The following is a 13,515-nucleotide window of genomic DNA, read 5'->3' as shown; positions in this document are numbered from 1 at the left end:
AATGAACGGTGAGAGGTTTATTAATCGCTGACTCGCCGAACTTTTCTAACATTCCAATTAGAGTTGATTTTCAGTCGGCATAAATTGCTCGGTTCGTTGAACTGATTTTCATGGAAAAATGCTGCCGATTATTAAAGGTTAAACATATAACACTGGAAAATGGTGAACCGATCTTTATAGAGGAACGAATTAGATCGCAATTACGCGAACTGTATGCATACGATTGTAAATGTCAGGCACCGTATGTACATTTAATCGACATTAAAAGATCATCGATGAGTTATCATGCCGATTGTGATCTAAAGGCGTACTGATCGCGAGAGAAACGAACAAGCAATACGTAAGTACTCGTAATGGAAAATACAAACCAGTAACGAGAATGGTAATAGACAGCGACTCGTATTAATATTCAGACACGTTGTTCGATCGACTATTGTTGTATTTAAAGCACCGAGATTCATTGCTTTTTAATGTGTTAAACTTACTTGTCTCGAAAGTCGTGCGCGGCTTTTCCAAATCTGACTCATTCGTCGCTGTTAGTATATCGCCATACTTCGGGAGTATTTCCCACTTTTTATTCACACGTTCGTACAGCTTCGTGCGTCATTCAATTTCTGCAAAAATATAGCAATTAAATGTTTATCAAATTCTCGTTGAGATTCTGAAGAATCCTTTTATAAGTTTTATTTTTAATAAAGATAGTAATACTAGAAATTCCCAAAACAACCACAGAAAGTTGCATTTTTACACTTAATTTTAGAAAGACCAAAATAGGAGGAAAATTTCTCTCATTCTTTAAAAGATTCCTTGTGGTAAAAATAAGATAAATATAATAATAATACTTATTGCTAGATTGTAAATATTCATGCATATACGACGCATGCAAGTTTTAAAAAATTTAAGGGAATACATGAATTAACAAGTTCTGGTAGCATTTTTATTTTCTTTATGAAACCTTGCTATAATTCCATTTTTTGTTAAATGATATATGAGAATAGTAATTTGCATAAAGATCCATAATCCATTCATTGAATCAAAATATTCTACTTTCTATTCAATGATTATTTGACAGTTTAAATTTGTGTCTTTGACACGATTTCAACAGGCTTGTTCCTTCTGCCGAGCTCGTTCCACTTGTCCTAAATTTCGCGACCAATTATTTCACAACTATAGCGCGATTACGTAATTGAAAATGCCACACAAGACATTAATCAGAAATATACATCCCGCTCGCTATTTTATTCTCGCATTAAACAGACGGCGGCGACATCGCGTCTTAAAATAACGCTGGAAATTTTGACAGGTCTGATCGGCTCTTAGATACCTGAACGATTAATGACGTTGACGATTCGGTAAATTCACATCCGTTTTCGTCGCGTTCCAAACGATCGAGAAATCTAACTATATCCGGTTAACGATTTACATCGACCTTGGTAAAATCATTACATTCTTTGGATGATAGATAAAATTTCTAATAATAATGCTTTTTTACGTCATATTTCCATTCAGTATGCAATTCCACATAAGTTATTAATTTACAAATTATAGCAATTATGTATCGCAAACTGTGCCTACGTTCGTTGTGACAAGTATTGAAAATCTCAGAATATTCAAACCAGCAATGTAAAAACTGTTCACAGAATGAATAATAAAAATATTTTAATTATCACACTAAACAGAATTCTTGTATTTTTTCGATATTATCTGCATCATATGTAGGCTATGGATTTTATGCACTTATTCCGAACATGAATGAGTACAATTTACAACAATAAGATGTATTCCAATCTAAAGATGAAGAATGTAACACGAAAAAGTTTAGCCATTTTGTTAGTGGAGCTGGTTACTGAGAGCTGACCAATTGCTGTGCCTCTCGTCCGTTTCCGGACAAAATTAACTTCATATTCATCGAATAAGAATTAAATTTTTATACTGAATTTCAGTACATATAATTTCAGTATAATCTAAACGTCGGAGAAGAAGAAAAAGAGTTCGGCCATCATTCCCTCGCGGATCCAAGAAATTCCTCTGACTTCGACTCGGCGAGTAGATTTCGGTTGCCCAAGAATCGGCGCGGAATCGGCGAAGCCCGCGTGCCCCGGCCAAAGTTGTCAGATCGGCAAAGCGGATTTACCTCGTTCGTCCGCGATCCAATCAATCCACGACAGCCGTAAAATCGGCTGGCGCGTCCGTGTGCGGCGTGCCAGCGCGATCAGCGCGGATGATCTAGTGCACAAGCGATTCCAGGACTCGATTTCGTAACGCGGAGAGAGACTGTTCCGTCCTCGGACATCCGGGTGCCTTAGCACCGAGAGCAAGCCTTAGCGAGCCAGCTAGCAAAGCGAAGCAAGCTAGCAAGCCTCGACGTTGCAACGGCCCTCGATCAATTGTTATACACCGTGGCTGGCATTTAACCGCAGCCAGCGCACGGAGCGTGGCTTGCGTCTGCACTGTTGCCGCATTAATTTGGTACAGTGCGTTGTAGTATGATAGCTCGCGGAAAAGAAGTTGCGCAAGCGTTGCTTATGCCTCATACCAACCGGTGCGACTGTATGGACGCGTAGTCCGTGTACAAACGTTTCTGGTCTTTGCGTCCCGGCGTCTTTCTTCCTCCGTCTCTCCGTCTCCGCGTCTTCTCTATCACGGTCGCTCTATTCTCGCTCTCGCCTGTCTTCGTATCTATCCTCGTTTCCGTCTCTATCCCGCCACCGCCTTTAGACAGCGCGCCATTTCTCTCCTGTTCAACGATCCAACGTCCTTCTCCCGCGGCCGGGCCCGCGTTCTCCTTCTCGATTCCTTCTGACTCCCGGAGAGTACGTGGTGCCCGATCGCTGGTACCGGCTAGCTGGCTGGCTGGCTGACTTCGCCGGCTATGGCTGTAGTGAATTTATACACGGCCACGGTGCGTTCCCACGCCTAGAGCATGCGAGAGAGCCAGCCCTGCTCTTCGGCCTAATGCCTGCAAGCCCGTGCGCTCGTGCGCTCGTACGCTCGTGCACTGGCGCGCGCGCGCGCGCGTCGCAGCGATCCTATTCCGCTGGCCCGTCGCCTAAGAAAACGCTGGAAAATCTGGGACACGGCGTCGCGGTATGCGCCATTGTCCTCGGATTCTATGGGATTCGGTAAGGGGAGGGACGGCGAATCGGCATTTTTCACCCGTTACCGTTCACGGTTTTGCAACTTTGCTCCACGTTCGATCCGGTTTTCGTATGGATCGGTAACACCGACGGAGCAGACCTTGCCGGTGCTCCCGGCACGAGGATCTCTCGCTGGGTTTTCACACTTGATCCGGTACCCTTGGCAATCAACGACGATCGACGTCGTTTTACACGAAATCTCCGACGTTGACGCCCGAGGATCGTTTCGTAGGGTCGCCTGTTCGTCGGCGAATGCTTGTGAGCCGCTTGTTGAAATGATCGTTCGCTCGGATCGTTGCGTGCACTCGTTTTCTGATCGTCTCTTTTTGCATCGTCGCATAGACGGCGAAGATATCGGTTGACGGAGAACATTCGTAGCATTGGTATTGCGTAAATTGGGATAAGGCTGGGGCAGATTACAGTAATGTCTCCCTAATTAACGCTCTGATTGTCCACAAAAATGGACAATTTGGGAAGAGGAGCCTTGCGGATTCGAGCCTTGCGACTCGTTTTTATAGTTACCGATTGTCAACGATTATAAAAACATGGTGCAAAGCCGGAATAATCGTATCTCCTGTTCCCAAATTGTCCATTTTTGTGCGCAATCTGTGCGTCAATTAGGGAGAATTTACTGTATTCTGGAAACAAGTCGGCGATAATGTGCGAAGTTTAAGAAAGAAAATTACTGTTTGTAAGGCGAAGATTGTATAGAAAGGTTGTAGAAAACGGGTGATAATGTTCTAACGGCGATTTTGAATCATCTTTGCGTTTAGAATTGGCAACGTGATTCGACAAAGGATTTTGGATTATATCCAACAATTGTGGTATTAATAATCGTAAATATTAATAATATATATATACGTATCGATTGCAACCGTTGGAAACACATGTAATTGATATTAAAGAAAGAAGAAAGTAAGATGGATTGTATATCACTATTGCAATATTGTATTACAAGAAGAAGATATGGAGTAAATATTAGGATGTCCAGAAAATTCGCGTCGTTCTTTACCAACGCGAATTTAAAATAACTTTTTAAACGGCGCAGTTGAACAACTAAATATTTGGGAAATAATAAAACATTACATAAACAACTTTCGACGCAAGCTAATCAATTCTAATGTATTACATTAGTAACTACGCGACAAAAAGAACCTCACACGGAAGTCGTATAAACTCTCTTCAGCAATAATCGCGTAAAAGATCTTGGATCAATAGTTCATCCATTTTCGTTCCAACCGAACCATCTGCCTTTCATTTGTAGCGTCGCATTTAAGACGAGCGGCTTCTACGATACAAATGAAATAAAACGTTTAGTTATATGTATCTAAAAAAAGAAAGTGTGTGAATTTTCGCACCGAGGTAGGCACGCGGATTAATACACCGACGCGCTCTCACGTCTAGGATTGTAACGATCGCGCAAAAATCCGAGAGAAGCGCCTATGAAACGTCGGAGCGCGAAATAAAAAAAAAGAAAAGAAAAGAAAACGCAATTTTTCGAACAGAGTAACGGACGTTTGACGCGGGAGGTTGCATTGTGCTCCGAAGAGAAAGTCGATGGTTCGTTCGTAGCGGGTGGATCGGGTCGAGCCATTGATATCGATAATAGAAATGTTTCTACTTTCACTCAAGCTCCGCTTCTGTCTGTTCAGGTTGTTCCCAGAGTTCAAGGATGCGGTGGTCGAGGAGGCACCAGAGCCTCTGCTGAAACGTTTGCCCGACACCGCGCGACCAATCCATCGAAGCAAGGCCTGGCAAGGCCACCGGTGGCCCGACCCTGAGAAAGAAGCAACCACGAGAACCCATCGCTTGAACGGTTCGATGGATTTAACGGAGGCATTCGCCCCGGGAGGGGGCGGGGAGGATCTGCCGAAGACGGACTTCTTCGATTTCGTGGTCTCCCCGCCGCCGCACTGCGCGTCCGCTGACGGGGTCTCCGACGAGGAGAGCTTCCTTCATCGCACCACCTGCAGAAGCATGGGTTATCTGCAGCAGAGCCACGAGGAGCACGAGACCAGTCGTGACCTCCACAGCTCGCCGTTCATCAAAGAGACCAATAACAACACGCTGACCGCCTTGCCGCCCGTCTCGACGATCACGAGCTCCCTCGGCCATCATCATCACCATCACCACGTGAGAGCCCATCACAACGCCTGCAACGTCCAGCAGAGCAACGAGCAGACGCCGATGGACCAGTCGGACTGCGACTACTGGGGGACCGACGAGAGCAAAGAGCAGACCTGCAACATACTGCTGGAGGATTTGAACAAGTATTGCTGGTCGGCCCACGCCAACGCGCAGAGCCATGGGAACGACACGGTGAACGTTCACCAGGGATCGAACGACCATCATCAAGCCGTAGGCCGAGGATGTTCCACGAACGACAGACAGAACACGGACGGGGCAATCTACACTCTGACCGTGTTGAACAACGAAGCAAACTCGATGGACGCGTTGGACTGCTGCAAGAGCCCGGCACCGACGTCCAGCGACTCCTGGACCCTGCGGCCCAACCTGGACTTGGACGCGATCCTGAGCATGGAGCCGGCCTCCGCCGAGCCGGACCACGACCAGACGACGAACGTGAGCGAGGTGTCGCGGACGGTCAACGACAGGTTTCACCCGGACCGCTTCTCCGTGGCGTCGTCGCAGTATACCACCGACGACAGCGGTTTCGTCGAGAGCAAAGAATTGTGCGGTCGGGCCTCCTCGAACAGCGGCAACTGCACGGGCGGCGACAACAACAACGACTGGAAGCTCTCGGATCAGAATCTGCAAGAGGCGGCTGCTGCGGCGGCGGCGGCTGCGGTCGCGGTGGGCGCGGGCGACTCGGCGGAGAGTCTGCTGAGAAGCGCCCTCCAAGGGAAGCTGTACACAGGCCCGACCCAGGTGGTGTCGTCCTCGTCGCCGTCCAATCAGGGCACCGCCATGTCGATGCCCGTCACGAATAACCCCGGCCTGCAGATAGTCGCCGACCAGCAACAACAGCAGCAGCAACAACAACAGCAACAGCAACAGCAGCAACAGCAACAACAAGACGAGTCGATGCACACCTGCACGGACGAGGACCTGCTGCTGTCCCAGCTGGACCAGACGACCTACCGTCCCGGGGACTACGAGAAGCTGAAGAGCATAGCCAACGAGATGGTGGAGTCCTACTGCAGCTTGGAACCCGTCTGCAACGTCTCCGCGACGACCACGGTGATGTACACGTTGGACCCGACCAGCGGTAGCCTGGGCACCATCACTCTACCGGCGGACTTGGGCCAGGTGAGCACGGTCACGGTGGTCACGGCTGCTCAGCAAGACGTGCTCCAGCAGCAGACAACCGCTCGGGCGGAGGTGGAACAGCAACAGACGACCAATCAGCTCCAGCTGGCTCCCACGAGAGTGGTGCCCGCCAAGGCGCCGAAGAAGTACTGCAGACGCACCAACAGGAACAATAACAACGCGAACGCGGCCAGCAACGGGAACAGCGGCTCGGAAAGCGGAGGAAGCGCCGGCGGTCAGCAACAAGGCGCGTCCGGAGGGTCACCGGGCAGCGTTCAGCGCAAGGAACGCTCGCTGCACTACTGCAGCATCTGTAGCAAAGGGTTCAAAGACAAGTACAGCGTGAACGTTCACATTCGGACGCACACGGGCGAGAAGCCCTTCGCTTGCTCGTTGTGCGGCAAGAGCTTCCGGCAGAAGGCCCACCTGGCGAAGCACTACCAGACCCACGTCACGCAGAAGCCCAGCGTCCAGCAGCAGGCCACCGGGAACAGCGGGAACAACAACGGGAACAGCGGGAACCCCAGTCCGTCCGCGGAGACCACCACCACCACCAGCAGCAGCGTGACAAACAGGAGTCAGTCGCACCCGGTCTCGGTCGATCCTTCGGGGAACGCCTGCAATCCACCTAGTTAGTCGACTTGGAGGGACCCTGCCGATTGCTCGATGCCCCGTCGAACTCGACGTACCAGGTCGTTGCTGCCTCTCTCCTCTTCCGAAAGGGGCACGGTGCGAGTCTTCTTTCTCTTCTATAGCTCTTTTTTGTCTCATTCTATTTATCTGTCACTCTGTCTCTGCCACACGCTGTCCCTCTACTTTTGTCTTCCGTCCTACCATTCTGTTCTTCCCTCCCCCGGCGCTTCAGTCTTCGTGTCACCGAACGAGAGATCGTTCCCGATCAACGAGGTTAGAACCCCGAGCACAGAGCGAACCATGACCAATGGCAACGATCGCGGGATCGACGCGTCTATGGTCCAACGTTGGTCGAGCTGACCCCTTCTCGCGATCGGCCCACTCGTCTTAGAACGAATCTTAGCGCCGATGGACACCCAGTACGCATCGGAGTACGCATCGGGGTCCGTCGATATTTAATTAACGAGCTCTGCGAACGCTAGGCGTCCGGTATCGAGCCCGGTGGAGCCGCGGAGATCGGTAGGCGACGCCCTATTTCGGTGGCGTCCCTGTCGCCGTCCTCTCGCCGGCAACGATTCTATCAGCTGATCGCAGAAAACCGTCCACAAAGCCGCGAATCGTGAATTTATCCACGGCAACACCGAGCCCCAAATGCTTCCACGACGATCGTTCCTGTCGCCAGTTCAGACCCCCGGGGCTTCCGAGATGCGCGTCCAATTGTTCGGCTATCGAGGACGATCGCGAGCGGAGGACGCCGATCGGCGTCCAAAACTTGGCGCTCGAAGAGTCGGAATTAACGTTTCTGTGTTCAATTGCCGAAACGATCTTTCAGATTGATTATATCGAATTTTTGATGACGCCTGCGAGAGGTTTGAACCGGTGATATCTGTGTTTTGGGGCGAGCCGCGAAATTCTTTGAATTTACCGGAAAAGGAATGTTAATTCGAAGGAGAGCGGCGACGGAGCGATATCAAGGTCGTCGCTTTGCGAACGATGTTTGCCGCGCGTATTTAATTCAAAGTAGGATATTTCGGGCGAACGTTTAGCGGAGTCGGTGATTTCGAGAAGTCGATGACCTTGGGAAGAACGGCTCCGCCTTGTTTCTCTGTAAATTCGGTATTTACGGATATTTCGGTGACTCGCCCCGCGGGACGTTCGAATTGATATTACGCGTACGCTCGTTCTGTCGATAAATTCACGAAGGGAAAATCTAATATAAGCAAGGCGTGCACGCCCTTTATTTTTTTATACCACGTAATCAATTAGTCGGATCGTCGATCGACGGTGGCCACGCTCCGCGGGTTGAAATTGTTGTTCCTAAGACGACCCCCATTGGCGCGAAAGAGGGAGGATTCGTGGCGCGTGGATCGACGATCGCCCATCGATCAACGATATTTAATACCACTATGAGATATTAACGTTATTTTATACATAGGATGATTCTAATTTTTATCGTTCTCTCGAGTTTCTTCTTTCTTCGCTCTATTGTCTTCTCTCCTTTTCTTTCACGAACCCGAACCCCCCCACCTCCCCCGCTCTATTTTTTATGTTTTGTTCGTCACCCTACGTACGTATACACACAATGATAAATATAGTAGACTAATGGAAGTAACATAGTGATCGGTAAGTAACGGAGTATCGAGAAAGGTATATAACGTTATAAGTAATTAGTAGCACGAGCTGTGATTTAGATACATACTCAACGCGTGATGACGCGCGCGCGCGCGCGCTCGCGCACGCTTCGCCCGCTCGGTCGGTCGGCCGGCGCGGCGCTCGCGTGTCTCGCCGTCTGTTATTCGTAAGAGAGTGAAAGCGATTCGTTTGACGGACGATTTTGCGAGGAATTCTGCCTTCGGAACGCACTTCAGACTTTCTTCGAGCCCTGTTAGAAGAGTTTTCTCTGCCGGCTCGTTCATCCGATGAAATCTTCGAAGGACGATCGAGCTTTCGATTGGATCGCCGCCGCACATGAAATGTCGTTCATCTTTCACCTTTCGTGCTTCGCAGATATATACGCTACGGACGGAATTGAAGGAACTGCAAATTAACTTAATTGCTCTCGGATGGCGACTCTCGGGCGCCATTAACCTATTCCCGCGGCAGTCATTTTGTATACATTATGCGCAAAATGCGTCGAAGGAATTCATGCGTTATTAAGACGGCGCAGCGTGCAAGTATTATTATTCGAAAACTCACTTACGGCCTGTTCGCAGGATGTAGAATTAAGGGGAAAACTGCCAAATGCAACGTATTGATATCTATTAATTAATTTCGCGAACGACGAGATTCATTTGGAAGATTATTCCGCGCGAATGCGTAAAAAATTATCGTACTATAGTTTCGAACGGTTTGATATCAATAATTGCACTCGTTTTCATTTTTTCTTTCTGGAATATTTTATATTGATGGAGATTTCTGAGTTCGAAGCCGTTTGATTTAAGAAGTCTTTACTTCTTTGTCCCTGATCTCAGTTTCTTAATTCTCTGAATTCTCTTTTCTATATTTATAAACGTTTACAAACCTAAGTCAATGTACGGGGTTTAACAAATTTTTGTTCTACATTTGTTTAACTGTTAAAGAATAGACTCCGATCTCTTATAGGTTGATCTACCATTTTTTGTTACAGTTTTATCGTATTTTAAATAAAAAAGACGACATTGATAACAGGTAGACTGTGGATCTTTATGTAAATTCCGAGTTTTCTATGTCATTTTGTTAAAATTAGAATTAAAGAAAAGTTTCCTTCGTTGACCAAACGATTACTTATCGCGAAGGCCAGGAAGCATTCATACACTCTTCTTGTAGTTTGGATAGCTAGCATGAAATGAAAAATCCTTTCTCTCAGATTTATTTGAAGAACTAAAAACTTTGTGTATAGCATCCTAACAAACACCTTTAACCTTTACGGTAAACAATGATGAATTCCAATCGAAATTTGGAAGCAGGTTCGTTTCCTATGAAATTGAAAAATCCTGGCAAAAAGCAATGAAACGCGATGATTCTAATCTGTCGAGGACGTTGCTAAAAGAAATAAAAATTTCACTAAAATCGACGTTTTCGAAATTCGTTTCGAAACGTTCGTACGACAGTCCACAGAATAAAGGTTACGGCCAGAAGCGACAGATAACGAAGCCAGTGTCGCGTTGCATGAAGTCGACATTTCATGTGCGAGCTGCCGACAGAACATTCGAAACCGAGTGAAAATCTTTTCCAGTTGAGCAACGTTCGGGTTTTCCAGACTGTGTCCGATCAACCGGTTCGAAAGGCCGAGCGCACGTGAGACTTACGACCGGAAGAGCCGCGCCATTCTTCTCTTTTCCCGCCTCGGATTTCATTAATTACCTCGAAGGACGGATATTAATGCATTCGCTCGTTCTTTCATCCATTATCTCGATCCTCGTTACCGGTGCCTTTAGAAATAAGTCTGAATACGAGTATTAGTTCCCCTCCATCCCCGTCCAACCCCCCGGCCGCCCCTAATTTTTTGTCTTCTCTTCAGCGCGAAACTGCCTTATTGACCTTCCGGAGATCGTTTTCGTGGGTTTCTCACGTTTGTCGCAACATGCCGAACACAGCAGGCTGAACGGAAGCGACGCCATATTACGGTTGTTCCTCTAATTTCGTTCCGAAACATCGGTTTCCCTTTGTCTTCCCGCATTTATCGATAGTATATAATGTTTCAGTATTTCAGAAAAATTGTAAACGATCGTAATTTTCGATAATCGTGCCGCTCGTTTGCCAAATCGATTAACTCCATAATAGCATTATATAAATAAACATTATATGTGATATAATAAATTATTTGTTATACAACGTGAAACAAGATTTTTAATATATTTTTAGAATATAACAAACTAAGGGTGAATCAAGCGCTGTTACTCTGAAATTTAAAAGAATTTTTAAAGTGGAGCTAATCGATTGTGAACGACTAAATTAAATTTCAAATTGAGCTTAAAAGTACACTTCTATGATGTACAAGATTTTTAATCATTTTCTGTTGTGTTCATTTAATAATTTCAACAATTTGCCATCTGGTGGCGCCACATCTCGATGTCTTTTACGAGACGAAAGTATTTCTATCGTGGGATCAAAATAAAGTGTCAAATATTGTTCAAGTATTAGGCGAGATTAGAGAAACGAGCCCTTACGGTCGCGACCCGTCCCGTCCGCTCGCTTCTTCTTCTTCTATCATTACCGTCGCATCATGTATCGGTATTACCCTCGATTCGTTTTTATCGTGACACTGTGACGTGATCGACGCCATAAGCGAGGGACGACTGTGTTCGTTTTAATACCTTGGTTTATCTACGCTCGTAAAGTTCAATTTCCAATTAACAAGCGCGACAAGGAGCGCCGCGGGCGATACATATATTTGAAATTCACTTCTTCTTGGAAAAACATATGGCCACGGTGATGCACGAATGTTCATGCATTTCTCAGCTTTACGTATTTGTACTTGTCTCGGATATATCACCGCGCGAACCGCAAATTTTCGCAAAAGAAATTGTGCAATTTGTTCTGCCAATGGCGTACGAAACAGAGAATTTTGTTTATACTCTATTTGCTCTATACAAAGAATATCTGAAATAAGTTCTTCGCAATTCGGAGTAGAGCGAAATACGTTTTTATAAATTAATTTCACTGTTCTCTGATTAAATTTGGTACTTGTTTTTAGAAAAAGTTGCTAAACTCGAAAGTTTTGCTATCTCGATAGTTTATAACATGTTTACCAAGCTGAAATTACTAAATTTTTTACTATATAAAATTATCAAACTTCAGAGTTGGGAAGAGTTTCTAATAAAAATTTATTTATTATTATCCAATAATTATATATAATTATATATAACATTATTATTATATATGATTATAATTAATATTATTATTATATATAATTATATATATTATTATTATTATATATAATTATTATAATTATTTGTACAGGAATTGATTCAAAAAATAATCATTTAGAATAAAACTGATAGAATAGAATATTTATTAATATTATTAGAATTGTTTCGAACAATTCTCAACTCTGTTAAACCTTTAACTACGTAATTCAAGTAAACGATAAAATGGCACTCCTAGTATTCAACGATCAATCGAAACCCGATGCTTACGGCTCGTTCATATGGTGAACAATAAATAGCAAAGAACAAAGGTTCGTTCTCCATATTAGTGTTGGTAGATAAAGAATGGCTGAGAACGGAAGAAATTACACGCAGGATTTCGTTGTGTGAGTTTTTCAGCTCTCGTGACCGGTTGCCGACATTTTCTTTCGCGGACGATGAAATTTTTACGGCTCGATTCGCCGATGCATCAATTCCTAGAATCTCGACGCGAACATATCTCAGCGATACGATATAATCATGCGAACACGAAATTTCTCTTTCCGCCGTTAGCCGCGTTCCGGCGAAATAAAAGATTCGAGCACATAATGAGTTATCGGAAAAAGGAAAATCGAAAACGCTTTCTTCTGATTAAAAATCCTGTTGCAGTAAAAGCGATTCGAAAACGTGGACTTCATTTTTGCAGTCTAGTAAACTTGTTCGCTCGTAGAATGAATAATTAAGCGGATGAATTTTCCATCGTTACCGCCATTTTACTCCGTTCGTTCGTTTCCATCTTCATTCGTCGCGGAAACGATCGAAAGGTACCGCGAAAAATAACATTGCAAAAATAAACGTAAACTTTCTTTTTTATCGTCGAATGCTACCGTTGGAAACATTGTTTTTCGAATAATAGAAAAAAGCGGTTCGAAGGTACAGATCTAATTTTTGGCGTTCTAATTAAGTTGGTTACGAAGTAGCAGTGAATAATTGAACACGCGAAGCACCGTTAGTATCGCCATTTTATTCTGTTTTCTCGTTTTAATAATCAAAGTTTATTTCTTGCGGAAATTTTCATAATGCGAAACAGGAAAATACGTCCGTTACTAGTAATAGCAATAAAATTGTACCAAGAATATTGAGTTTTACATTTCGTGACACGTATTCGAACTAGAATATCGTCACGTGTACAATTGGCTTTCCTATTTTTAACCGTGGCAGTCATTACGAAACGGAAAAAACTACAAATTACCATTTTTTCATTTATTATGCATTGAATTTTGCTATCCGTGACGGAAATTACTTATGACTCAACGCAGTAATTGAACCACGTGATCCAATTATGAATGCGCTTTGAATGCATAAAATCCGAGGCGTAATCATAATGATCTAGAAACGCGTTGACTGCCGCCCAGTGAATATAAAAGCCTTACAGTCATCATGTTTCCAGGAACTGATCAGTGTTTTTCTTTTTTTGTAAATGTCCTACGTTTAGAAATTAAGTATTGATAAATGGGAGCTGGTCTTTCTTTTTAAACGTTATTTGATAAAAGAACATTTTTAGGAATCGACCTTCGAAATTCGGCAAACTTTCGTCGAAATTCGCGTGGATTCAGAAAGTAGGTTTCGGTTAAACTAATTTGATCGTT

General features: G+C 44.9%; 1 protein-coding gene across 1 annotated transcript in view; it reads left to right on the top strand.

Moving 5' to 3' along the window:
* LOC117228925 (uncharacterized) overlaps positions 1-9,710 on the top strand; it is a 176,583-nt gene extending 166,873 nt beyond the window's left edge. Inside the window, exon 4 of the mRNA XM_076525749.1 lies at positions 4,790-9,710. Coding sequence (XP_076381864.1) covers positions 4,959-7,043 — 2,085 coding nt within the window. The 5' untranslated portion in view covers positions 4,790-4,958 and the 3' untranslated portion in view covers positions 7,044-9,710. The remainder of the gene's footprint in view (positions 1-4,789) is intronic.
* Positions 9,711-13,515: the final 3,805 nt, after the last annotated feature.

Source organism: Megalopta genalis, chromosome 12 (genome assembly GCF_051020955.1).
Source record: "Megalopta genalis isolate 19385.01 chromosome 12, iyMegGena1_principal, whole genome shotgun sequence".
Classification (NCBI taxonomy): Eukaryota; Metazoa; Arthropoda; class Insecta; order Hymenoptera; family Halictidae; genus Megalopta; species Megalopta genalis.
The sequence above is the reverse complement of the archived record's forward strand: the minus strand, read 5'-3'. Positions and strand labels throughout refer to the sequence as shown.